The sequence below is a fragment of the Solenopsis invicta genome, chromosome 14 (genome assembly GCF_016802725.1).
Source record: "Solenopsis invicta isolate M01_SB chromosome 14, UNIL_Sinv_3.0, whole genome shotgun sequence".
Lineage (NCBI taxonomy): Eukaryota > Metazoa > Arthropoda > Insecta > Hymenoptera > Formicidae > Solenopsis > Solenopsis invicta.
The window spans coordinates 16,979,838-17,007,088 of NC_052677.1; the positions used below are offsets into that span (position 1 = coordinate 16,979,838).

At 37.1% G+C, this 27,251-nt stretch overlaps 3 protein-coding genes and 1 long non-coding RNA gene across 20 annotated transcripts; 1 reads left to right on the plus strand and 3 right to left on the minus strand.

The window, feature by feature from the left end:
* Positions 1 to 479: 479 nt before the first annotated feature.
* LOC105207663 (probable isocitrate dehydrogenase [NAD] subunit alpha, mitochondrial) lies at positions 480 to 4,554 on the minus strand. The gene is made up of 6 exons (XM_011177234.3): positions 4,421 to 4,554; positions 3,760 to 3,885; positions 1,852 to 2,024; positions 1,379 to 1,613; positions 1,023 to 1,301; positions 480 to 907 (listed from the first exon to the last, which is right to left on the minus strand). The coding sequence occupies exons 1-6, from the start codon at positions 4,445 to 4,447 to the stop codon at positions 668 to 670; spliced, it is 1,080 nt and encodes a 359-aa protein (XP_011175536.1). The 5' UTR covers positions 4,448 to 4,554; the 3' UTR covers positions 480 to 667.
* LOC105207664 lies at positions 3,885 to 26,556 on the plus strand. Of its 14 annotated transcripts, XR_005576352.1 has the most exons (12): positions 3,885 to 4,231; positions 4,326 to 4,626; positions 4,740 to 4,861; positions 6,585 to 6,684; positions 7,057 to 7,146; positions 12,239 to 12,529; positions 15,757 to 16,246; positions 20,159 to 20,459; positions 21,489 to 21,758; positions 22,109 to 22,408; positions 22,587 to 22,790; positions 23,783 to 26,556. It is a non-coding gene; the product is annotated as an uncharacterized LOC105207664 (long non-coding RNA). The 14 variants fall into 14 exon arrangements; XR_005576356.1 differs by lacking the exon at positions 3,885 to 4,231 and having other exon boundaries at positions 4,485 to 4,626; positions 6,585 to 6,669; XR_005576357.1 differs by lacking the exons at positions 3,885 to 4,231; positions 4,740 to 4,861 and having other exon boundaries at positions 4,493 to 4,626.
* LOC105207665 (frizzled-4) lies at positions 6,331 to 23,786 on the minus strand. 4 transcript variants are annotated; one of them, XM_039457556.1, is made up of 9 exons: positions 23,470 to 23,786; positions 22,607 to 22,944; positions 22,101 to 22,344; positions 21,497 to 21,743; positions 20,665 to 20,917; positions 13,371 to 13,567; positions 6,967 to 10,792; positions 6,568 to 6,656; positions 6,331 to 6,462 (listed from the first exon to the last, which is right to left on the minus strand). In XM_039457556.1, the coding sequence occupies exons 2-7, from the start codon at positions 22,807 to 22,809 to the stop codon at positions 9,987 to 9,989; spliced, it is 1,950 nt and encodes a 649-aa protein (XP_039313490.1). In that variant the 5' UTR covers positions 22,810 to 22,944; positions 23,470 to 23,786; the 3' UTR covers positions 6,331 to 6,462; positions 6,568 to 6,656; positions 6,967 to 9,986. The 4 variants fall into 4 exon arrangements, with proteins under 4 accessions (XP_039313490.1, XP_039313489.1, XP_039313492.1 ...); XM_039457558.1 differs by having other exon boundaries at positions 6,340 to 6,459; XM_039457555.1 differs by having other exon boundaries at positions 6,568 to 10,792.
* LOC105207804 (V-type proton ATPase subunit D) lies at positions 25,664 to 27,203 on the minus strand. The gene is made up of 2 exons (XM_011177449.3): positions 26,728 to 27,203; positions 25,664 to 26,385 (listed from the first exon to the last, which is right to left on the minus strand). Exons 1-2 carry the CDS (start codon positions 27,115 to 27,117, stop codon positions 26,062 to 26,064), a joined length of 714 nt encoding a protein of 237 aa, XP_011175751.1. The 5' UTR covers positions 27,118 to 27,203; the 3' UTR covers positions 25,664 to 26,061.
* Positions 27,204 to 27,251: the final 48 nt, after the last annotated feature.

The following is a 27,251-nucleotide window of genomic DNA, read 5'->3' on the forward strand; positions in this document are numbered from 1 at the left end:
GAAAAAAACAGAATTAAAAAAAAAAAAAACGTCTGCATTGTTTTCCTTTCCAAAAGTAAAATTTCAATGACACACAAGTTTCCATATATAATATATATGGAGGAAATATTTCTACATATAATTATATGTGGACAATTTTTCTTATTTCTTCAAATTTACTTAAAAAAAAAAAAGCAAAAATTATCTTTCCAATTATTTATTTTTTTTTATTTTTCCTGTATACAAAAGCAAAAATTACACAAGAGAAAGAAAACATATCGGGCTATATTTTAAATATAATTATATACAATTATATAATCATTTATTTTCAGGCAAACAAAATGAAACAAAATTAAATTTGATTGAATTATAATCTTCATCGTAATCCTCAATTTCCAATGTATAATCTGATATGATCTGATGAACCTTACGCGAATTAAATCAAGCGAGAATATCTAGGAAGAAAAAATCTACATGTATACAGGTGAACGACTGGGAGAATTATTTAACGGTATGTAATCCATTAATTGAACCAATCGCGGATTTGCAATGCGGACGCACACACAAAACTGCATGTGATACAACCAGTTGGTAAAAAATAACGGTCCCTTCATCGCGAAGCGGAGCGGACACACAAATTCTACGAGTACTTGGCAGTTCAAATTTTAGCCAACGAAGTGTCTGCCCTTTATTTGGTTTGCGCGGCGACTCTCTTACAAATTTCATCGGTATATTCGCTGCATTTTGCAGTGCCGCCTAGATCACCGGTTAAATACTTTGCTTCTTTGATAGTGTCGTAAGCAGAATGTTCGATGATTTTCGCATGACTGTTTAGGCCCATATGCTTTAGCATCATTACCGCGGAGAGTAGTAACGCCGTGGGATTTGCCTTGTCTTGGCCAGCAATATCGGGTGCTGTTCCATGTACCTATATAACAATCGAATTTATCATTTCGTCTAAAATTTTTTTCTTCAGTAAGAGATGGGTATTATATATTAAAATATAATGTAAAATTTATTCGCGCATCATAATATAACTGTACCGATTCGAATAAGGCTCCGTTTAAACCAATGTTTCCGCTTGGTGTTAGACCGAGACCTCCGACGAGTCCAGCACACATATCAGACAAAATATCACCATACAAGTTAGGCATGACAAGCACATCGTATTGACTTGGATCTTGCACCATGTTCAAGCAAACTGTGTCCAAGTACCTCTCCTCAAACTTAACAGATGGAAACTTTTGTGCGGCTTCTCGACAACACCTCAAGAACAAGCCGTCCGACATCCTCATAATATTCGCCTTATGTACAGCAGTAACCTACAAAGATATTTTAGCCAGTGTAATTTGTTACAGTCTTTGTCGGCGTTTCGCCGTTTGTAAAAAATATCTTGTACCTTTTTCCTATTATTGTCTGTAGCATATTGAAAAGCAAATTCTGCTACCCTACGAGAGGCCTCCTCCGTAATTAATTTAATAGACTGTACAACACCTTCTACAATCTCGTGCTCTATACCAGAGTATTCACCTTCCGTATTTTCCCTAATGGTGATAACGTCGACATTATCGTACAACGTCTTGTACCCCTCCAAGGATCGGCACGGTCGCACATTGGCGTACAAATTAAATTCCCTGCAAATATTTGCAAGCAGATAAGTTAAACATACGTATTTTACATGAGAGAAGCAACGTTTAATTTAGAGCAATCATCTGCGTTTATCGCTCGACATTATGATTACGTAAGCATGCATGCATCACACACTATAGCTACAGCGACGCCGTTCTACAAATGAAGCCAATATATACTCGCGCATCTCGTGGAATTAATTTAATTTTACGCTTGATTGCATGTAAATTCCGAAATACTTACTTTCTAAGTGCAAGATTGAGCGACCTGTGACCTTTTCCAATTGGAGTCATTAGAGGTCCCTTGAGACCAATTTTATTTCTATTGACAGAATCAATGGCCGCTTGTGGTATACCAAATTTGCCATCTGGACCTTTTACCGGTGTTACGTCAACTGACTCCCATTCTATTGGTACCTGTTTTTTTTTTTTTTTTTTTAATATAGAGAAAAGATTGTTGTAAAAAAGCCTGTTGAAGTAAATACATACATTGACATCAATAACATGATAAGAATATCAAACGTGTCCACCATTAAAAGATACTGAGTAAATGTACACAATTTAAGTTACACAATTTAAGTCTTCTGATTAGCATAAGCTAATTGGTGATGAAAGAGACAGATGTTTTTGACCGAAACAAATTTCTCTCCTAAGTCTGTAGAATTTTAAAGAAGAAGAAACAAATAATATATAATTAAATTCTATTATTCCAAGGTGTATTGGTCATGCATTTTAAATATATTTAAATAACAATACTATTATATCTAATCTTTAGATAAAATTTAAATGTCAGAAAAATAAATGTTTTTTACAATGGAATAAATGCAACTTCTTTATCGTTTTACAGTAAAAGTATAATCAACTGTGATTGGTCATCTTTATTATTATTTAACTCTTTCACACCTGTTGTTGCCTTGAGACGACACTCTTCAAATCCATCCATCAAATTAATCGATATTTGAACATTTTGTTTCCTCAAAATCATTAATATAAAAATGATATAAAAAAAATCAGGTACCATCTCTACACTATTAAAAGTATTATAATAAACAAAAATTTTTTTCAAATAAAATTAATTCCAGGTTCAAAGAGTTAAGGAAATACTGGCGATAGATCTGTTTTACCGATTGAATTATGCGGTATTTTTTATACAGTAATTTTTTGTTGATTTCACAGAATTATAAATTTTTTACTTTAATTCTAGCATAAACAATATGGCAAGGTGGAATAAAGAATTTCGTATAAAAAATAAAAGATTTTAAATTTACTAATTCATAGTTTTTAAACAACATATTGAAGAAGTTGATAACAAAATATTGATTTTATTATCTTCTGCAGTCGAGTCGTGATATTTACTGCACATAAAATTGATGTAGTAGTTTGTAGATAATGATGTTTACTGCATCAGTATCGCACGCACACATAGATCAATTCGGTCGATAAAACCAACAGTATTAGTATCCCCTTAAGTTTTTCTACATGCCACGGCTCTAATATGTAAGAAACAATTTGTAAAGTATGTAAATTTTGAATGCATTACATTATAAAGAAATGTTAGATATAACATTAAAAAAGCAAAAATACTCTTTAGAATAGGAGTATTTAAGGAAATCGTGAGCAAAGCCTAAATTCTAGACTTTTTATAGCTCTCCCTGACTTTCTAGGTTTTTCCTGACTAATTAACCCTTAACTACACTGGTAGGATATAACCATGTTCTCCACTGCACAGTTATACTGCATATAAATATTTACTGTTATTTAGAAAAAAATATCTTAAAATTAATACTGAAAATTGGAAGAAAATATTTATTATTTAAAGCTCTATAAACTTTATTTTTGGTTATATTTGTAATAAAGAATTATTTTTCAGTTTCAGAATATTTAAATATTACAGCAGACTACTGCTTTACACCAACTTTTTAAAATTTTAATTCAGTTAAAACTCTTATCAAAATACAAGAGGCTTGATTGTTTTAGCACTCTTAGCTGAACTGGCTCTACTAGTTCACAGTTTATCCTTTTCTCTTTACATTGGAAGAAGAAAAATAAAAAAACTACCCTACCCTACCCTTGTTTGGCCAGTGTAGGTGAGGGTTACTTTCCCTAACTTTTCTCAATTTTCCAGGTCAGCAATCGAGCAAGTACATCTCACCTTGGCGGCATCAAAGATCTTCTGTACAGCAGCGGAAATCTCAGGTCCGATGCCGTCTCCGGGTATGAGGGTACATTTGTGTACCGTGCTGCTGTAGAGCCGCGCACCGGCGATCCTCGAAGAAATCTATTAGCACCATCGACATACGATTCAATGAGACTGCATTCGAAAACTGGCAGGATTCCGGCGAGACCGAATTTCCCGTGGGACGAGCACGAGAGGATTATCTGCGTCCACCTGACAGCCGCGACAAAATAATTTCAAGATTCGAACTCGCCGAAATTATGCCAATTGAAATATCCGGTTTCTCAACACGCGGGAGAAGGTGGTCAAGGTGGGAAACGGGGGAGCAGGACGGAATTAGAACATTAAGCTATATCGCGGAGGAACAGTGACGAGAGTAGACACGTGGTGAGAGAGGGAGAGAGACAACGGAGAGTAATGCGTAAGAGGCGTAATAGACGTAATAGAGGTAAGAGCGAAGGCTGAGAGATGGAGGAGGGTATATACGGAACGCGATGTGATCCGCGAGGATCACCTTGCATTCTAACCTTGCTCGGTGCTAGGAGGACGTGCAGAGGCGGACGGGGTGGCTACGCACGACGGGGCGGTAGTTCCTTGGATAATTTCGCGGACGGCACGGTTCGGCCGCCTTACTTACTGCTGTACGAATCCACTGGGCTGCCATCGCGCCGACGATGATCGATGCGAACAGAAAAACGTGTGGCTCACGCTCGATCGCGACTCTCGCTCTGTTCTCGCGAAAACGCGGAGCTCGCGTCGCTCGGCGCGCAGCAGTAGCGGTAAGCGGTAAAGGAAACCGAGACGAGAGGCGCACCGTGTCCCGTGATTGGCCGCGTGAGTGCGGTAGGTTTGCGCATCTTCGTTTTCCGTTAGGCTAGGGGTGCATAGAAAAACCTGAGTAAAATAGAAAAGTCAACATGTTTGTTCATTTAATCTTCATAGGTTTTTTGTTTTAGACTTGAAAAGAAAAAATACCTAAAAAAAAAAACGATCTACTGTACATTTTTAAATAGAAGAAATGCAAAAGTCACATTTTGTATCAATGTGCATATTATATCCATAATCATCATGAAGGAAGGTGAGGCATATGAATTTTATAAAATTTTTTATTTTTTTACTAGCGTTGTAATATTTATAATAAAAAATCAACTTATTATTAATTAATAATTTCTTTAACAAATGCTATGGATCTATTTTCCTCTTTTAAAAATTCTCATAAACTTTTTATCCTTTTCTTAATAGCAAAAAATTTATTATAAACATTTTTAGACTCCAGGTTGGAGAATCTCTTTCCCCTAAGTCGGATTGGAGGGAAAAAAAAAAAAAAAATATATATATATATATATAAACACTAGAAATCAATACAATTCCTAAAAATGTTTTTATATTTTTCTTCCTTAAAAATTCTTAAAATTTTAATCTCTTAAAAAGTCATTTGTAATAATAACAAAATAAAGAGAAGAGAAAAATCTTCTAACTTAGCATCTATCTTTTTACACTTTTATACTTTCTTTTTAATTGTACATAAAAGATATCTCGATAGATTTTATAAAGCAATTAATGCAATATCCTTGACAGAGAATGAGACATAATTTTTCAAAAATGCAATATATATATGTATATCAGATAATTAAAAATCAAAACTTATCAATATATTAGATGGTAATGCAAATGTGTTGTCTTTGCTGCATTTACTTTAAAAATATTATCAAATAGCTCATCCAACATGAATGTTTGAATCTTTCTTGTTTAATAGAAAATTATGAAAATATTAATTACAGTAATAAATGAAATCTCAAGCTACTCGAGTAAAAAGTGATAAACATGTATAGGTAGAAAAAACTTAGATTTAATATTTTACATAAATATGTTATGTATGACGAGTAATTTATGTAGGTGGCGATTCTTTAGACTTGTCAATTTCTTTCTCCATGTCCTTGGGCTTTTTCTGTTTCAACTCAAATAAACTATTTCTCATAAATCTCTTAGCAGCATCCTTGTTGACACGTGGCATAAGTGTATTTTTATCACTGATTTGTTTTGCTCGTACCATTGCTTTCTTCAGCCTCTCGTTTTCTAATCTGATTTGGTGCTTTGAGGGATCAATTCCTATAATTTGAAATAATTTATATAATAAAGCACTTACTCTTAACTCTAAGCTTGGTTAACTTTTCATTAATTTTTTTTCCAATTTTTACAACGTAGAAAAAGATAGTAACTTAAATCGCGTTTAAAGTTAAGCTACATTGGTGCAAATCAATGTAAATGTAAATTAGCTATTAAACTCGTCTCAAATATCACAATGCTTACACACCTTCGGTTCTTAAGTACATCCAGAACAGACTATTGAGACTGTAGGATAGCAGCAAGTTATATTGAATTTTATGTGCATTGGAAAGTCCTTCTAACAGCGACGGATTATTGGCTAGTTCCACCATATCCTGGATTTTGAAAGTTGCTTCCCTGAATTGCTTCAATCTAGCAATTATGTTGTCATCAAGATCCTCAAAATCACTATCCATGTTTCTTTCCTCAATTCATCAAGTGTTTAAATTGTTTTTTTTTTTTTTTATAAATAATCAATGATACTATTTTTCAATACTTTGTCCTGTTTACGGCCAGTTAACTATACTTAACCTCAACTTTTATCAAATCTTACTAATCTTCGTTTTATCTCTGCTAAAACAAATACAATAACTTTTTTTTAATATTCTTCAATATGTGTATTTTTTTGTGATATATAATATATATATATATATATATATATATATGTATATACATTACCTTTTTTAATTGTTTAGTTTTTCACTGGCTTCTGGTTTCTACGTGCCCACACAAGGTCGCACCGTGCTCTCGATTCTTAGCAACCTAACCTAAAATAATAAGGTTAGTAGGCGGTAGGTAAGTAGGTTAAACAAAGAATCTGTCACCATTTTTATACAATTATTATTTTGTTAGAAATATATACACATTTTTAACATATCTGTATTACATATTGTATTAACGATCGATTTAAATAATTTGTCGTTATCACACGAAATCAAATATGTTTCTTATATACTTTTTTATTTTTTTTAATATAAAATCGAAATCCATTTACGAGAGGATAAAAAGTGTGATAAAGGAAAATTGATCGAATTTATTTCCTGACAACTTAAAGATTAAAGCATATGAGAATCGCACCATTAGAAATTATACATCACAGAGTCAAGGTGCGATCGTTCTACAATTTGTATGCGAGATATTCTATATACATGTATGTATCGTTTACAGTTACACGATCACGGCATTGCGCGAGTTTAGGAAGACGGAGATCGAAACAAATGCATTCTTCCCCTCCGGCCTGTTCTACGATTCCTCGAGGTTTAAATTTAGTTTAGTAACTCACCATTTTCTCGTCCCCACGAATATTTGGGCGGATAAATTCAATGGTGTGCACAGAAGATGCTGTGATGCCCCTGATGGAAATATTATGCTGAACATTATAATGAATAACAATGTTTTAAACTTTTCTAACATTTTCATTATTTGTTCTTAGGATTCATTGTATTTCAGTGTACAACTTTCTGTTAAACTATATAAATATTATATATATAATTTTTTTTTTTTTTTTTCATTCTTTCCATCATTTTTAATAATTATTTTTAAAATTTATAGTATTTTATATATAGTAGTATAAATATGATTATATTGAAATATATTTATATATCAACAATGTTTCAGTAATAATCATTTATTATTGATTTAATATTTTCAAAGTTGTTTTCAACAATTTCAGCAATTTATTTCCGTCAGGGACGCAGCAAAGCTTTTATATAATACATATAATCAGGGTTGGGTGTTGATGCATAAAATATAATATAAATAATCTATATTGTACTCTACATGTATACAATGAAACTTATGTAATTTAAATAATCATTGGATCATAGAAGATTCAGATTGTATGTTAGAAATATTGAAAATTATATATTCTACTTTTATTTTTAATATTATATATTTTTTATTTTACCAATGCTAAGTCGGATATATTAATAATTTTATAATCTACTTTTTCTGGATTCAGTTATTCTATTTATAATTTACAATATTTACATTGCTTGCATTGTATACATGAAAAATATTCGTTTAAAAATAACGTAAAGCATACATAAATAATACATGTTGTCATCTTGAAGTTCTTGAAAACGTCACAACCCTGACATAAGTCTTTCAATAAATCAGAACGAAAGCGATACATCGTCTCGCTTGTTATATATATACCAATTTAAAATTTAATGTTATCCTACAACGAGGATTTATTAAATTCTATGGGACTTTGGCACGCTTGATCCTATTTTATACTCGCTTTATCCCTACCTAGTTCTGCAAACCTCTTCTTCAATTCCTTATCCTAATCTCTTACGTAATGCTCAATATTATCTAATCGCGATCTGATTCATCAGTTATGTCCTGCTTTGTTTTCAATTTATCCGCCAATCTTTCTTAATAATGTCACTGGCTTTCTCACCGATCATGATGGTCGGTGCGTTAGTATTGCCGCTGACAATGGGTGGCATTACAGAAGCGTCAGCGACTCTAAGTCCTTTCACTCCGTAAACTCTTAATCGCGGGTCCACGACTGCCTTGGAATCACTTTGTGGCCCTATTTTGCAGGTACTTGTTGGATGGTAAATTGTAAATGTAAAGTGCCGCATGGCGCACTCCCAATATTTGTATGTATCGAAAGAATATCTGTGATAGCCCGGCCCGGGCCGTTACAAATATTCTTTCGATACATACGAATATTGGGAGTGCGCCATACGGCACTTTACATTTACAATTTACCATCCAACAAGTACCTGCAAAGGACCACAAAGTGATTCCAAGGCAGTCGTGGACCCACGATTAAGAGTTTACGGAGTGCAAGGACTTAGAGTCGCTGACGCTTCTGTAATGCCAACCATTGTCAGCGGCAATACGAACGCACCGACCATCATGATCGGCGAGAAAGCCAGCTACATTATTAAGGAAGATTGGCGGATAAATAGAAAACAAAGTGCCGCAGGATATAACTGATAAATGAGATCGCGATTTTTGGATTGGATAATATTGAGCATTACGTAAGAGATTAGGATAAGGAATTGAAGAAGAGGTTTGCAGAACTAAGTAGGGATAAAGCAAGATTTTATATAAACTGAAAAAAATAAAATGCCATTAAATTTGCGTAATTACATGTTATACATTCAAAGAAATATTTGATTCTAAGATGTTTTATTTGTGTCCCTTATTTGAACGTTTAAAAATTATTTTAGTGATTTAAATGCAATACATTTTTAACTATTTAAAAAAATAGAAATAAAACTTTTTAATATCATAAAATTAAACATTTCTTTATCGAATGTAATTAACTGCAGACCACAAAAGAAGATCGATGAATAATTATTGAATAGATGACGCTATTAAGATGAAGCTAAATAACTTAAAATGGATTTACGTGTATCCGTGAGAAAAATTGGCAGGCAAATACAAAGATACATTACGCTTGTATCATTTCTAGGTGGTACTTTGACCTCTTATACTTAGGATCAAGTATAATTATATCCAGATGCTATCGTTGGCTCTGGATGGAATTTTCCCAAGCAAACCACTTACGTTTAATAAACATTTTAACAAACGTTTATTAAGCGTTTTTAATGTTTTAACTTTTATTAAATCATCGAAATGTCTCATATAAAAACGGTATTTTAAATTTGAAAAAAAAAGCATTAAAATAGACGTTATCTTGTTTTTATAACGTTTAGTAATTAAATAGTTTAAAAAACGTATCAAATTTTACAGGTTTATATTTCATTTGAAACGTTTAAAATTGATTTTCAATGTTTATCAAACGTATTTTAAATCTATTTTAAAATCGTGTCGCTTGAGTTAAAACAAGATACAAAAAAACAATCCTAAATATAAACGGAGTAGAGGTACCGTTCAAGATCATATCCAAGATACGTAAATCCTACAGCATACGAAATGTATAATAGCGCGTAATATAAAACCAATAGATCAGTGAGAATCTTATATAAATCAATATGGCGACTTTATGTTGACTCCTCATTGGCCCATCGGTCTTACGTTCTGTTATGCATTTTATATGCGATAGGCTTAAGGCAACAAGGAAAAAAACAATTACGAACGCGACGTTTTCGCGCGAATCACTGTGCGTTCAGCTTTCAGACTTGCGTTTCGCTACCGGAATGATAATGTTTCCGATGCTTCCGATGCTTTTTGTGATTCCTATGGGGTATCTGCGAATTCGTTAGCGTCGCGTGCTGATGCAACAGGGGATGCTGCGGCGGCGTGAGATGGGCGAGATGGTGAATCTGATGATGAGATATGGGGTTGCCGGCGGTGCCGGCGTTGTAACAGTGCACGACGGGCACCGGGTGGCACTTGTACGGCGGCTGCCTGCAGTGTGGCAGCTTGCGGCACGCGCTCGTCACCTCTGGCCACCAGATCCACGCGGCGGCCATGATGCCGGCACCGAGGGTCACCACCAGCCGCAGGACGAAGAACTGCAGGAGAGGTCGTGCCGGTATGCGCGGCGCCGTCGACGGTTCCGGCGCCCGGAGCCACGTCTCCCTGCCCCACCACTCGTAGAAGGTCGTGCTGGCGAGGCAGACGATCAGGCTGGCGTAGAGGCAGGCGAAGATACCAACGCGAGTCAGCAACTGCTTCTGCCGCCGGTGGATCTCGGCTGGGGACGATTTGCCGGGAAGCTCGCGCTGCGGGCGCATCAGCGGATTTGCGTGGGACGCCGTTAGGGCGGTGAGAACCGCTGCCGCCGCCGCTGCAGCCGCCGTCGACGAGGACGACGACGTCGACGTCGACGTCGGGGTCACCGCCGGTCGTCGCGGTAACACCAGCGTCGCCAAGCCGACCAAGAGGAACGTCGTGCCAAACGATAGGTAGACGAATTGCGGCGCCAGTACTAATACGAGGAGGGAGTGTGCGTTCTGCTGGCCAACAAAGCAGCTTGCTGCAACAAAAAATTGATCTCGCTGATTGTTTTTTTAAAAATACAAATTGCCTACAAATGCGAAGTATCATCAGGTAGAGGATTATTAGCTTAGAATGACAGAAAATACAATTAAAGGATTTCCTACAAAAACCAAAGTTTACAAATTCATTTAAATTAAAAGAAATACATAAAATAAATATTTGGGTTAAAGTACCAAATTATTCTCTCTATTAGTAGCATTATTTGTTAAAAATTTTGTTCCAACAAGGTTAAACAGAGAATGAGAAATATATGTAATAGTAAATATTTTCTAGTAAAAATTTAATAGTAAAAATTAAAAAAAAAAAAGATTGCTCCATATTTTAAATAAGCTTTCCTTTATCTATTGTCTTTATTGATATTACAAAAAAAGATAAATGTAAAATATTATGAAATGGATAATAAATATCTATAAAAATTTCTGCAAGAACACTGAAAGTCCAAATTTTATCTTTTGCTTTTAAATAGATCTTCAAAATATTAATTTTTAGTTGTACTAATTTTTATTAACATTATTAATTTTTATAATTAATATTTAAAGGATAATATTATATGTCTAGAGAAAAATTATTATAATTGTACAATGAATAATTTGAAGATAAGAAGTTTTTCATTTTTCTTAAAATTTAACTTCTTGGACTTTTTTCGATTTTTGTAGGAAATCGTTCAATTTGAAATAAAAATTGCAATTGTGATCTGTTAATAACTCCCTCAATGTTATTTATTATACGCGATGCAATTGTACTTTCCTGTTTAGAAAAATTAAAAAATAAATTTTATTCAAATGATAGGGAAGATTGCATTATATATATACAAGATTTAATAACAGTCTGAGAAAAATTTCTTATGCACAGGGGAAGGTTCCAAATCGCATTGGTCTTATCGACAGACAGTGACGAGTTGCGAGGCGAGTTTGAAGGTATTTGCATTGAATGTTGCTCGCTAGAAGAGAGAGAGACGGAGAAAGGAACTCGACTAACCAGGCTCGTTTCTTTATGTATACGCGCGGATAGCCCCGTAACTCCTCGAAATGCAGCCAGCAAATTGACTCGATTGCACGTTACGAGGGTACACGGATTCAGTAATAAATGACGCCTCGCGCACAGAAAAGAAATATTTGTTTCGAGTATATTTTTATTTCCAAAATGTAAATATTGAAATGTAACTATATTATAAGCGCGTTAAACACTTTGCTTACTTAAAGAAATTTTATATAGTTTTATCTTTTAAGAAAAATGTACTTTCATTATTCAATAATCGTTATTCTTTTTTTTTAACTCATCATTATGAGTTAAGAGAAAACGAATATCGAATAAGAAATTTAATGTTAATTTCTTTTTTATGTAGACATACCTTTAGTGTCATAATCAAAAGTGTCTAATTCTCTCTGATCTAATAATTCGTGATATATGAATTTGATTTCAGATCCGTAAAACAAGGTATGTGTAACACGAGCGTGAAGAATTTCGATCTTGCTTCTCACGTGCCGGGAAAATGATTATTTCGCGAGGAAGAATGCGGCAGGTCCGACAAGCTGACGGCGGCGGAGCGTGCATCGCTGACATTCCTTCCGCGATCCACTGGATCGACCCAATTTGATATTTTTCTCTACTGCTCGCGGTCGAAACGTCCCATGGTGAAGAACATCGGGTGTGAAATGACGAGGACGAATGTGAGAAATTTCGGCGATCGTAAATGGATTTAGAGCAATTAAAGGTAATACATTTTCTAACATTGTTATTTAAAATTAATTCACGGGCTGCTGCATTTATTTGTATTGTCCGTATTTACACATTGAAACGTAAATATAATGATTATACGAATAATCGAAGGTTGTATCCCTACGCTCCGAACCGGTCGTTTAATTCGAAGATGCTAATCTCGGTTGGTCGCTCTCCTGAGCATAATTTATCGGGAACATAAACACGGCAGAGCGGTGCGCATTAGCATAAAATAGCCTCGGCTGGACCACTCGAATTAAGATAGATGGAAGGTAGGTGGCGAGGACAGATAAAGATAGGCATGGAGAGATAGGCAGAGGGGAGAAACGAGTGGGGATGAAGAAACAAAAAACAATTATCCAAGAGGGGAAAAAGACGAAAACCGAGGATCCCGAGAAGACTCAACTACGCCAATGGCGCAACCTCATAAAACAAACGGTATAACGAGGCGTGGCCGTAAAACCGCTCCGGGCATTCTTCTTAGAGGCTGACCAACGCGAGTTTTAATATCGCGCGCCATTGGCCTTACATAGGCCAAAAGATCGGTCAGCTCGAAAATCAATGCCCAACGGGCGCAGATGAAGATATTTAGGAAGGGAAAAGCGCAAGGAAAATGTGAACAGAGGACCTTTGCTGGAATCTACGATCTTGTAAAGTTCTTAAATTAATTTTCTAAGCCATTAATTTCAACTTGATTTAGTTCAAAAAAAATTTATCCCTGATTATATCACTGATGTAAGTATAGTCCTGAAATTGGACTGTTCGCTGCGATTCAACAAATAACCGATTTAGAGGGTAGATAATTTTAAGTTATCTAAGCGTGATGCCCTACTCACCAGTTAACTCATCGGCGTCAACATCTCTCGTGACCAGCACGGCGATGGTGTGCGCGGCGGGAAGGCCCCAGGCCGCGACGGCGGCGACGGTTGAGAATCCCTGTTGCGGCCCGAAACTATCCTCCTTGTTGTAGTTACCGGCCGTCCTCGTCCATTTTCTGGCCATTATGCACCACCACGCGCATATCACGACCCACCTGCGATTTAAAATCGTATCAAATAGCACAAGGAAAGAAGGAGAGAGAGAGAGAGACTTTTACGGCAGTTTCACAGGACTCGCGTTACATTGGAGCTCTACGATTTTGAAAATTAAAATATAGAAAGTACAATTAAAGATTATAAGGCTGCGTTCACGGAGCGTACTGTGAGCGTTATTGTGCCATTTTATTCTTATTTTATGTTTAATGACTGACAAAGATAGAATGACAAAATAGAGCTAACAGCTCTCCGAATGCAGCCTAGATCAATCAGACCTGTTCTTTTTGGCTAAATTTTTCGCACGACGTCCACTTTTCCTCCTTTTCTCTTCTCGTTTTTGGAGAAGGAAGAAGAAGAGATAAATACTGTGTTGAAAGTTGAGCTAAAAGAGCGGATCTTATATGTGTAAACTTGGAAGGGATGCAAAGAGATGTAAAGTCTCTGTCGATGATGCTCCTCGGGAGCTTCTTCGAATCAATTGTACGGCCCTGTGAGTTTGCGGCTCGAATAAATAAAAGAGGATGGAAGGAAGAACGCGAGAGAGGAGTCGAGAGGACGGCTAAGGCAGTAGGACGAGAGAGCAGCGTGCGAGAGCGAGACGGAGTGACGAGCACGAGAGCGAGCCGGAGTAAGTGTTTGCGCCTCGTTTGACCTGTTCGCGCTGCTTTTCGATCTTGTCGAAGAGAGAGAGACTCGCGTGATTAATTAGTCGGCTTTTCACCGCAACCGCTCTCCCCCGGCGAACTGGTTGCCGGAGAAGAGACCGGGGATTACGCCGGACGGCGTGCGGATGCGGCAGCGTGCGGTGCAGAGTCGCCGCGAGAAGACGAAGAAAGGCGCGTTCTGGTCTCACGCGAGACCAGCACGCATCGCTCCGGACCGCATTGTTCGTGCCAGGCTCCGAAACGGTTCTCAGCGAGTTCTCGCTCGTTCGAGTCCGATTCGTTGCTCCCGGAGCGACTACTCGCGCGGATATTCACACGTCTCGTACCGAGACTCGTGCAACGAGCCACTAGTGTTCTTGACTTCTCGGAAATTTTGGGCAAAACATTTTTTTTTGTTTGGCTATCTTGCCATATTTCTTTGAAGTTTTTTTTTCTTTCAAGATAATGTCACATTGAGAGAAAAGTGTTTAAAACTGACTAATTAAATTAAGGATTTAAAATTATTGGAGCAAAATGCTGATAAGACCCAACGCTACACTGAGAAAAGAAACGAGTTGTTAACTAAATTTTCAATACTTATATTTCACCACCTGGAAAAAGCTAATTTTTTCTTCAAAGTTATTTTTCTGGAAAATTAAGAACACTAGACTTGACTAGACACGCGAAATCATTTCTACGTACAAACGTAATTCTTTTATGTTAAATTGAAATAAGACCATTAATGACAGTATTTAAAATTTCACATTAACAAACGATATTAAAAAATTACACTAAAAAAAGTATTTGGTATTTGTAATTACAAGATTAGGAACTCCATTTTTATAATTACAAGTAATAACATACAATGCGTTACACTGAAAAAAATAATTACGATTGTCGTAATTTAAATATAATTGGCACCAATGATTAAAAATATAATTAGCCAGCTATACAATCAACCCTTAATTATACTAGTCAAATCTGGCCTACATCCGCGAGGTAATTGAACCCAAAATGTTGTAGAATACTAGTGTAGAATACTAGTGTAGTTAAGGGTTAAATTATGATAATTGTAATTCCATTTTTATCAGTGCAACACACTGCATTGCTACTAATATTATAGCAATAATAACTATAAAAATAAAGTTTTTAACTATAAATATCAACATTTAATTATAATCACAAATACCAAATACCGAAACCTTTCTTCTCTTGTCAATGTAGTCGAGAGCGATATGAAAGAACATATCCTGTCTATTTATAAAGAATAAATTTTCTTCACGTTGAATTTCTCGCACCGGTTACCGAAAGCCTCAAGTAAGGCAGTCAACCTTTCCTCGAGTGTTTGCCGCCGCTGGTATTTACCGAGTGAACAACGGTAGCCGTGTCTCTTCGCACGCATCTACACGATCCACAGACCTGCCAACAGGTAGTCTCCTCGCACCTTTGCCGTAATACTTTGGAGAACATAACAAAAAAAAGAAAAAAGAACGCGACTCATCTTTTTTAATAAATATATTTCTGGACGGTTTCTTATGTTGCAGTGCCTTCAACTTTCGGATATTATCTTAAGAAGAAAGACGCAAAGTGAGAGAGGCTTCAAGAGCGTTGAATCTGATGTCTCCATCGGAAGAGGAGGAGGAGGAGGAGGAGGAGGCCAACTTCTCGTGAGGCAATCGAGTCTGAAATTGTGGAACGAAGGAGTTGGATTAGCACGACCGAAAGAGCGAGAAAGATTCGGCGGATTCGCTAATTCCCTTCCGAATTTATCGCGCTGGAAAAGCAAAAACTCGCCCAGCGAATTCCGGTCGCGCGCGGTGATGAATGGAGTGGTGCGACGCACCCGACGCGATTACGCTCGTGGAACGTCGATAAAAAGGGAAAGGGAAAGAGGAAGAAAAAAAAAAATCTGAAGAAACGTTAACACCTTGCGGGACGCGATCGCTTCGTGAAGCACACGGATGAATCGGACACCGAATCGAATACAAGTTTAGGCGTTTGGCGAGACGAGTTACTAGCAACAAAAAAAAAAAGGTAAACGTGTGTAAACACATAGAAAGTAGACAGAAAAAAACGCAAAAGAAGTCGCCACGGTGTTTCCGGTCCAGCGACATCAATCGACGCGGGCACGATTAATAAGCAGTAACGAGCTCGATCTCGTCAAAGTATGCGTAATAAGGCCGATTAGTCGTGGCACGAGATTCTTCTTTCTCTCTCTCCTTCTCCTCGTAACCACTGCTACACGGCTGGGTGGTCGACCACTCGCAGTTTCCGTGCAACTCGGACTCCGACACAGGGGGGAGGGCAGAGAGAGGAGAGACTACCTAACGACTCGCTAACTAACAAAACAAACAAGAGGTAGCTAGTGCCCCTCTCATCTCATCTCGCTGATTATATACCCCGCGGGACCCCTGTACACGACGATGCTTCTCCCTCGCGTTCCTCCCTCTCCCGTTCCCACTCTCCGGTTCGTCCGAGTATTTTTCTCTTCCTCGCGCACTCTCGCTTCACCTTCTCTCGCGGTGAATTTGGAAAAATTGACGTCGATGGACGTTCACTCGCACTTGGAAGAGCTCGCTCACGTACGCGACTTGCTAACGTTCTCCGCAAAATCGATGCGAGTCAATGTTTTGGAACAACTGCGAAAAATTTCTGCTTTCCTTCCCAACAAAGGAAAATAAATTCAAATTGAAATTTGCAATTTATCTTAATTTATCTGAATTCGCGCTTTAGAGTCCCGGAGTATTTTTGGATTCGAATAGACTCAAATGGATTGGAATACAAAATGCACTATTCATCATTATGAATTTGGATGGATTCATGTCTCCTTTATATCATTTTTTTATTTAAATGAATTGAAATAGAAAATAAGCTATATATCATGTTGAATTTGGCTGTATTTATATCCATATTATATTATTTTCGGATTCAAATAGATTCGGAAAATCTAGAGCACGAATTTGAATATGTTAAAATAAATTTATTTTTGTTTGCTGGATTATCAAATTCTTTAAAGAAAATGAAATTTATATATATATATATAATTCTTTAAAGAAAATGAAATTTATATATATATATATGCAAAATTATCACTAGATAAGAATAATTTTTTACTTATATAGTATGAAAAATTATGTTAATTGTTTTTAAATCTTCTTAAAAAAATTCTGAAAAACTTTTTTCACCCTTTCAAACTATAACACCCCCTTAACGTGAAATATGTAAAATCATACATAAAATCCTATTCCGAGACTTTCAACTCGCGTTATAGATTGTTTAAAGTGTGCTTTATGATACGTCAACGTCGTATTTATGTTATGAAAGGTAGACACGGTGTCGTTTCATCTCTCTCTCTCTCTCTTTCTCTTTCATGTAACGAAAGAATACGCCAGATAACGCTGGGCGGCTTGTTATCGCTAGGCTCCAATGATCCGCCCGTGTTCCTTGCTGGCGCGTAGTCGACTCGGATGGGGCTCTTATCTCGGATAAATTATCGAGAAATTCTCGGATCCGGGTCCTTAAGCTTAAGGCCCGGGTTGGGCACTGAGAGAGAGATGATGGATCAGCTCTTTCCTCGAGCCCTTCTTTCGACTTGTCCTTTTTCCCTCGTTCTTGAGACGGCCGTCAAACCTTCGGAGCGGAGAGAGAGAGAAAGAGAGAGAGGGACGGGGGAGGAGAAGAGGAACGCGGGGCAAAGGAACGAAGGATGGAGAGAAAAGAGAGAAACGGAAACACGAAACTGCCGGATTACCTACCACCATAGGGCCGTACGATCCTCTCTGTCAATGGCGTAGAACCACAGATTATCGATTCGATTCTTTGGAAGATTTTAATGGAGACCTAGTTGCCTCTTGTATTTTTTGCAAACGTGACAATTTTCGAGTTTAATTTAATTTTCGGGTTTAATAATCCATGAATTTGCGTGTGCGTGTGTATGTACATTTTAATTTTTTAGTTTTAATAAGTTATTTCGTTACCAATTCTCACAAACTATCGCAAAGAAAAAAAAAGTGCAAAGGAATAAATGAAAGTATTCACGGATTTTTTTTATCAATACGCGAATTTATCAAGGTGCAATCGCGAGAATAAGAATAGAGTATGATAAATAAAAAAGTTTGATGAAAATTATTCGTGATTTCTTTTTTAGCCGCTAGAAATCACAACTTCTAAAGTCGTCACTTTTCACGTAAACTTGACGCATGTTGTTGGGAATAACGCGAAAGGGAAGGCGGTGGAAGGCGAGACAGGACAATGCATGGGGCTTAGGGACTGTAAGGCCCTATGGGTCCATTGGGTGCGCACGGCTTCGTGGTTTCGTGTCCGTAGGGCGCGATGTTTATCGGCTCTTTCGATGTAAATTATGGCCATGCGCTATAGAGTTCGCTACACCACGGTGCGCAAAAGTATTCGGGCTTCGAGTTCAGGGTCGGATCCTCGCGATAGGTCTCGACCGTGCCGATTTTGCATTTAAAACTCGATGCTTTTCAATGTAAAACCCAGGCATATATTGACACCTGGGACTTTCAGAATGGGTTCAATATTGTTGAGGCATTTCCTAGATTTCTATTGTGTTTTCCAGGAAAAATGAAATGATTTCGATCGAAACCCATTTCGAACAGTATCCATAATATCCCATACAACACAACATATTATTAGCTGCATTGTTGCTGAAAGATTGTAGCAATATTTTTGCTATTATGTGCTGTATGGAATGTGCCTTGGAATCCGAAAAAGTGTATGAAAGTTGCAAAATTGACAAACTATATATGAATCCGGAAACAATGAAAATCAAAAAATAAATTCTTAAGATTTGAACGGTTGAATTTACAATTGAATGTTTAAATAGATATGCAAAATCTATGATAGGACGATCGATGCTGCGAAATTCGTTTGTATAATCGCCACCGCAAATTGCATCCATATATTATGAATCATCTTGTTTTTTGGTTCGAAGCGTCGTTTCGTCCATCTCCCGTCTTCTCTTTCTTTCTCTCTCTTTTTCTCTCATTCTGCTTTTCTCACACTTTCTTTCTTCTTCTCAAGCAACTTGCTTTCTCCAAGATGGAATGCCATTGACTCCATGCATATCTGGCAACAAGGTTCCTCCCGACCCATCTTATATACCGGGTGATCTTTGTTTATTCGAGACTTGCGTATGAAAGAAACGGTACTAGCATACGTAAGATTCCAAGAAAAATCTCACGTAGGACATAAAGTCATAAGAACATGCTTATGACTTTATTTGTCATTTATAAGTTAATAAAAAATTACACTCCTAACATTATTATGTCATTCACCCGGTCAACACAGATCACCAGTTATATTATACTTCTGTTAAAATTTTGCACTCAACGATGTAAATGTAACATAACATATGTCGTTGTATTACATTTACATTAAGTGAGTGCGAAATTTTAATATAGATGCAATGTAACTGATGATCTGTGTTGACTGGGAAGTAATAAATAAATAACTTTTGATATTATGACTTTTCTGTTTTATCTAGGATATATAGACTATCCTAGGTATGTAAATATATGCCGAGATGAAAATCTCAAGATGTAGATGGTAATTTAGATATTGGAAAAGCTAGAAATTTTGAAATAGAATGGAGATTTAAAAAGTTTGAAAATACAGTGAGAGCAAAGCCCAAAGAATAATCATTTCCAGGAAACACTAAGTTACATGTAATACAAATGTTGGTTAAATTTCCCACTCAACAATATAACTGTTATATAACACTCGTTATATACTACACTACGTACCATTACATTTGTATTACATATAGCTTGATGTTTGCTGAGTTTATAAAGTGCTCTCTTCTCTTCTTTGAATACTGGACCTTTAAAGTCGCAATAGCTCTCTTTGCTCATCGTGAAATTCTAGAATCTCTAATCCAAAGATATATACGTTAAAAATATATTTTTTATATTTATTTTTATACAGTGTGACGCAACATTGAATTATCGGAACAAGCACGGGCGAACGGACAATTTTTTGCGTATGCCACCCGTTAGACACGTTAAGATGAGGCTCTCGGTATAAACGGGATGAGATGGGATGGGACGAGATGGGAGTCAGAGGCTCGTTAGCGGCACGAGGGGAGTCAACACTGTTGCCAGATTGTTATCCCTACCTTGGATGATGCAGTCTCGCCACAGCGAGGCGAGTGCAACAAGGCGCTCTGCAACACCCGACAACTTTGAAACATGTTACGCGAGTATCATTCGATTCTCGCGCCTATGCGGTAATTAAAATCTAACAATGGCGATCAACAAAACCTATTGAAATTATGTTTTCACCAACGACACTGAATCAATGCCAACGTCTCGTGTATTGTTTATAAACATACGATAAACTAAATGATAAAAACTTAATCATTAAAAAAATTATATTAACTTACTCGAGCTTGATTATCTCGAAATGATGAGAGTAGAAATGTACAAACTTACCAAACGATCGCTGCGTTTCCGAAGTAATAGAGCAGCAAAAAGACAACAGCACAATACGGATTAGCTAGGCCGTCTTGCGTTAAATATTGTTGCTGTTGCTGCTGCTGCTGCTGTTGGGCCAAGACAGCTTGATCCTGCGGATGTAACGGAATCGCGGGAGTACAGGCGACGTTCAGCCGACCGGCAGCCAATCGAATTACGTAGCCAATTGCGACTGCCGCATGACAGATTGTCAAGAAGACTATTGCACGCTCTGAAAATATTAATAATAACATCTTGTTTAATCGTATTTGCGAATTAAATCATTTACAAAAATCTTGAACGGTTCGTATAAAAATTAACAAATAGGCGAGTATAAAAGGCTAATAAAACGATAATTGGATGTTAATTTAATAAAGTTATGTATTTAATTCAAATCTAATTTTTTGAAACAAAAAACTCATTGGGTTTTACGTTGAATTAAATATATATTATGAAACTAACATAACAATTTTTCAATCATTTTATCAATCCGTTATGCTATTTATTAAATATGATGGTTTGAAAACTAATTTAAAAAATTAATCAAATAGCGATATTTAAAGTTGTCGAAAATGAAAAATGTAACTCGAAGTTCAATTTAAAGTGGAGACAAACCCAGATAACACCGTGTCCGAAATCGGGTCATTAGACGTCTTAAAGTGACTTAAAGATGTTTTTGAGCCACGTCATGCTGAGAGATGGCTTTAGAGAGATGTCTTTGAATCTTATGTCTTGATTTTGGACATGCATGCTGTCAGAGCTCTCTCACAATTTCATATGGAAATGTTTTCTCTTTGCAAAAGATTCCTACCTGCGGTAGTGGTGAGGATAGGCCGCTTGCGCGGCTTCAAAAGTGTCAGAATGGCGACCGCGACGGAGACCAGGCACACCGTCGCGAACACGGCCATCCAAGCCTCCGCGAGCCTCTTATCCTTTTGGGACCAAAGGATATCGGCGTCACAAGCGGCGGCGCATTTTCCAGAGCGATTTAAGAAGGTGTATAATCCGGATTTGGCGTACCAGGAGCAGCCCCAGGGTCCGTTGCTGGTGCTCACCGCCTGAATAAACGAACGGTGATTATTATTTAATATAATTTAAGACGAGATAGGACTTTAGCAGTAATTAAATTGACAAGTAAATTTATATTACTGATGCTAACATTGTCAATTTAATTCTGTGATAATACTGTTTCTGATTCAATCTAAGAGTTTGAAACCGAAAGTAGCGGTACACAGTTTGAAAGAATTAGAAATTGTATGTAAAATCCAGAAATATTTCAGCGCCAAGATCCTGCTATGATCGCATATAAGTTTTTCTCGTTTTTAAACGTGTTATGTATAAAATGCAATCTATTTTTAATTGTTAATTATTTGATTATTATTTACTCGACAACTCGGTTGATCGCTACTACGTACCTGGATAGGATTAGCCGGTCCTGGCTCGCCCGGTCCTTCCATGCACATGTGTTGATGATTGTTTTCCGGTGGAAACTTGGAGCAGTTCAGCGCGGCGGGCCAGGGGAAGCCAAATCCCTGAAGAACTGGGAAACAACGGGCTCGCACTTGCTCGCACAAGCCTCGACAGGGGCCGATAGGTGCGGGCACCTTCTCGGTACACATTGGAGCATACACCGAGCACAGAAATAGATGCAATTGCGCACTGCAACAATCAAAAGATTCTATTTTAGAAATTATTATTTTTTAAATTATTCAAAGCTTGAGAGGTGAATTGTCAAAAACTCAATATGAAGTCAGCTAGCTTGCTTGTAGATTTTTACGGAAAAAACGAAAATTGATGATGATAATAATAATATATAATAATAAACCCAAATAATAATGAATTATTAATAATTATAACTATGTATGTAATATATTATTAATTTTTATAAACATTTTTTATAGAGTTATGAAAGCGCATTTACCTGCATCCATATTGAATAAGCGGGCTGAACGTTTGCAAAGTAAAATCAGCATCGCCTTGGATCTCGTGACCAACTAGATTCGGCATGACAGTGACATTGTAGCCGAGACCGCGACACATTTCGATTCTGATCGGCTCGCAGGCGCCGTGCGCGCACCATATTGCGCGCACCAACGTCAACAACGGTAACAGAATCCAACGCATTTTTCACGATTTTTCAAATTGTTAAATCGTAAAAGACATTATTTAAAATTTTCCCTCGTATGTGTCACTCGCCGTCGGTCGATCGGCGTGTTAGGACGTCGAGCGCGCATAATGCGGAGATTTCAATTAGACACTCTAAAACAACGTAAAACATAAATACAGAAGATAAATAAACGTAAAACATATATAAATGTATGAGTTTCAGGATCTTTGTAAATTTAATTTTAATTGAACTCTTTTGCAAAGAAATATGATTTTGCATGTAAAAATGTAATTTTTTTACATAGATTTTAGCTTGGAAAAAACAATTAATAAGTTAAAACTTGTTTTTTTTTAATTTAAAAATAATTGAGTTAACTTGAGTTATTAATTAACTTGAGTTATTAATTTTTTAACTTAGTTATTACCTAATTCTAATTAAAATAGCTTAGTGAAATTAGTTCAGTTATAACTTCTTGTAATTTATAAAGTAAAAAAAGTGTAAAAAATTGTTAGTATTTTAATTCTTAAATGTTAATTATTAAGTAGTGTTAATGTATGAAAAAAAAAATTGCACTACATTAAAAACAGTTATTTAAAAATTCAAAATTAGATCAAAAGAGACACGTCTTTTATCGATTAATTAAGATGTAATTTTATTATTTATTCAACTGGACTCACTTTCTCGTCATAATTACGGTCCTGTCGCAGCTTCATTTAAAGAGCTGTCAAATTCAATCTCGACTTAACGGGGAATTCAATTAACTTGCTTGCGCGTTAAATGAGATCAATTTAACCGGCGTTTTTCTCCAGCGCAGACACGGTCTTGATTTTAATTTAATCAAGTTCCAACAAAACTGACAGTCAGATCTCTAACGCGATAACAGCCAACTCACGTCACCCTCGTGTCTCTCGCGACACGGATATCAAACTCGACGAAATTTAGATTTCACAGGCTTCAACCTAATAATTTATGAATTATGTTATGTTTCAGTGAGTCTCGCTCATTACGCACGTGTTAGCAGTGGCACTCGTCACTTTCCGGGGAAGGAAACTATATACGTGAGCACGTGTGCACGCTCTGCATCCAACAATGATTGATCAACGATCCACGATTCGGCGTAATGTTGACGCGCGACACGCGCGCGTTTAAACGACGTAGCGTTGACACAGGAGCGCGATTTCAAACGCGAGCTGTTGCAGCAGCCGATCACAAAGACGACCGCATCATAAGACGGTCGCCTTATTTTCACGCGCGGAAACGTTGCGGAAAGCGATCGCGCGTGCTACAATGATCCCCCGACGGGCGGATCATGGCGAATTTAATCGCGAGTTAATCGCAGGATTATTAATGTCCGAGGCAGGGATTTAAACCGCGCGCTATCCTCGCTCCTCGAAGATCTCCGTGCGACTAAACGCACTCGTCCACGGATACGGAGATCGCGCCCTAGCGTGACGTCTGTTTATCCCTCCCCTCCATCCCCTCCTTCGCTCGTTCGTTTCTTTACAGGGCCTTCCCCTCTCTCCACTCCGGCAGAGGTTTCCATCGTCCCGTCGTGTGCCTTCTCCGTTGTTCACCGCATGGCGATCAGTGGCGATCGAGTCCAATCGACTCGATCCGACTCTGATTACTCTGCGTTCGGTATGCGGCGCGGAATCATTTTTGTATATTACGTTTCACGTGCGTATATAACTTATAAAGAAAGAGAGAGGAAATGAGCATATTTTAAGCCTGAGCGGTTGAACATAAACGCGCGTTGCGAAATAGCAAAAGAAGTCGTTCTCACGAAGGAGTTATCGGTCAAGAGATCTCACGGAACTTGATAAAAAAAAAAAAAAAAAAAAAAAGTAGAAGCAAACTCAGAAAACATCGAGGTCGTTGTGGATATTTGTAAAATAGAGTAATTTCAGTATATGCGTCGCACCAATCGAACACTTGATTTATCAAGTACTATTTATTATGTTTAAGACTTTTTCTATTTCTTCCAAAAATATATGAAAGGAACCTCCTCCGATTATATTTAATGAATATTTAAGAAACGTTATGCTTTTTTGACGTATAAAAACATTTGTTTAACATTTTTAATGTTTATGTCTAGAAATTGTCTAAAAGATGTGTCTAAAAAGATTTTACTAGACATAATTTTTTAGAATTCCTAAAAAAACTCTGTGAACATCTTAAAAAAAAGCTATTTTTAAAATTATTCCGAAAGATAACTTAATTCAATATATCTGAATGACATCTCAAATTATTGCATGTTTCGAAATTAAAAAAGAATTCAAGACATCTTAAGACATGGCAAAAATATCTTTGAAAAATTTAAAAGATATATCTCTTTGCTTATATGAGAAATATTTATCATCTGGCGAGTTGAAAGTCTTGCGTGGAAGGAGGAGGTTCTTACCATTTCGGCAGCTGCTACATCTACAAGATCCGTCGAGAGTAGATTAGGAGGGAGGGAAGGGCACGCTCTCATTATCATATCCTGATGTTTGGCAGCGGTTAAGGCTGCCTTTACGGGCTGTATTTTCTTGGTATAATTGGGTCTGGAGTTCCTCGGGTTCCCCTTCTCTCGTATTCTCCTTTCCATCTCGTTTCTTCGTTGCTTTCTCCCTCGCTCGTTCAGAGATTCGGCATTTATTGCAGAGCGACTCGGCATTCTCTCTTGTTGTTCCTTCCTCGCTCGAACGGGGTGAAAAATTTATTAGCCCAAACTACGTAAAAAAATAGCTTTGTCACGGACATTCGTGCCGCTGCGTGCCTTTGAAAGCGCGCTCTCGAGATTGCATATCCGCCCTTGGATTTCTTTCGTAAATGATGTTCTTTGATCTGGAAAAATTCCTGGAAAATTTGCAGAAAAAAAATTTTTCCAGGTTTTTTTCTTTTAAGATAATATCACTTTCCATACAGCACAGTATATTACAGCGTCGCAAAGTTCTTGCAACATTGTTGGAATGTATTGTGTATGGGTTTTTTGTCCCTCTACGTCAATCGCTTTAAGATTTCTTTCTCACATTTAAAAACTATAAGAAATAAATAATTTATCAATAAAGTCCGCTGTCATTGTCACAGTGTTATCCGCATTTTTTCAAAAGAAATGGGAAAAATCGGGTTATTCCATCAATTTTATTTTTCTAAAAGAGAGAAAAATACTAGTACTTCATTACTTCAGCTGTTTTTCTGCATTTCTCGGGAAAGAAAACAGAAAAAAAATTTGTTTCGTTTTCTTCCTTGATTTTATTTTTCTGAAAAATCAAGAACAGTCGTTTGCGTCAAAAGAGAAGGTCCTCGTCCGTGTCGTCAAGCACGTTGGCGTTCCGAGTGAAATCGTAAGAGGATCGCCTGTCGCGTTGCTTTGTCTTCCGCTCCCGTATTTTCTTAAGGCGATAGAATTCCTCTCGTTCGTACTCGTCGAGCTCGGTGATGATGTAGGCGAGGGTTCGTTCTAATCGTGGTATAATGATGTGCCGAAGAGCGTTTACGCGACGTCTCGTCGTCTTGACTGCCCGGTCGAGGATCTGAAAGTTGCGCTGCAATGATGCCAATTCGACCAGTAGATTGATCGCCTTCTCGTAATTTATCTTCAATTTAGCCACCTGTTGGCATACGGCAGCTTGCGGATTACCGACAGCGACGTGTACAATTGATCAAATTAAAGAGGCTCTCCAGTCTTTTCATATAAGATCAAATTTTGAGAATAAGTTTAGAATTTATAAAATTATAAGGCTTATCATTATGACAAAATAAATAAATAAATAATTAATATATTTGTTTATCGTTTAGTATTTTAAAAATGGCGATGCTAAAAACTCCTTTATTAAAACATATATAAATAAATGAAAAATCATGTGAGGTATTCTCTTCCACTTTCGTAAGCTGAAGAATCTCCATAAAATTTGCGTTTATCATATAGCAAATATCGTATGGCGTATAATCACTTGTTGACCGCCTCTGGCCAATCCGGCAAACCTGAAGGGATCGCCGCCACTGCGGAAGGGCTCGTAAATCCACAGTCGAATTCCACCGATCATCTCCTGCCTGGATTGAATCTTGGTTTTGGCCTTGTTGACCGCCTGCAGGACCAGCTCGTTTACTCCACCTGTCGCGTAATTGACTTCGACCAGCGAGAAGGCCGCGTCCCTCATAACTTGGCCGAGTTGCGATTTGCTCTTGAGTAATTGCGACGCAATCGCGCGAAATCGGTTTAAGAGACCGTCGATCCGTTTCGTGAGTAAATCGTGACCTCTACGGGCGCAGATCAAACGGCATTTCACGCTGTTGTACGAACTGGACGTCGGAAAAACCGCCAGCCTGTCTACGATCTCCATGATTGTTTTTTGTATCGAAATTATTGGTTATAATAATCAGTTTTATTTTATTAATTTTTTTATACTAGAAGATTGATTTTCAATTGTAACTATATATCGAATTGAATTGTTGTAAAGAAAGAGATTCTCTCATA

Bases quoted from the DNA above. Each gene is read 5' to 3' on its own strand.
- LOC105207663 (XM_011177234.3), bottom strand. From the start codon at position 4,447: ATGGCAGCCCAGTGGATTCGTACAGCA. The intron at 1,614-1,851 runs GTAAGTATTTCG...AAATATTTGCAG, and splicing joins CTCAATCTTGCACTTAGAAA to GGAATTTAATTTGTACGCCA. The intron at 908-1,022 runs GTACAGTTATAT...ATTGTTATATAG, and splicing joins ACGGAGCCTTATTCGAATCG to GTACATGGAACAGCACCCGA.
- LOC105207665 (XM_039457556.1), bottom strand. From the start codon at position 22,809: ATGCGTTGGATTCTGTTACCGTTGTTGACGTTGGTGCGCGCAATATGG. The intron at 22,345-22,606 runs GTAAATGCGCTT...TGATTGTTGCAG, and splicing joins CTTATTCAATATGGATGCAG to TGCGCAATTGCATCTATTTC. The intron at 20,918-21,496 runs GTAGGAATCTTT...TAATATTTTCAG, and splicing joins TATCCTCACCACTACCGCAG to AGCGTGCAATAGTCTTCTTG.
- LOC105207804 (XM_011177449.3), bottom strand. From the start codon at position 27,117: ATGGAGATCGTAGACAGGCTGGCGGTTTTTCCGACGTCCAGTTCGTAC. The intron at 26,386-26,727 runs GTGATTATACGC...GTATGCCAACAG, and splicing joins TGGCCAGAGGCGGTCAACAA to GTGGCTAAATTGAAGATAAA.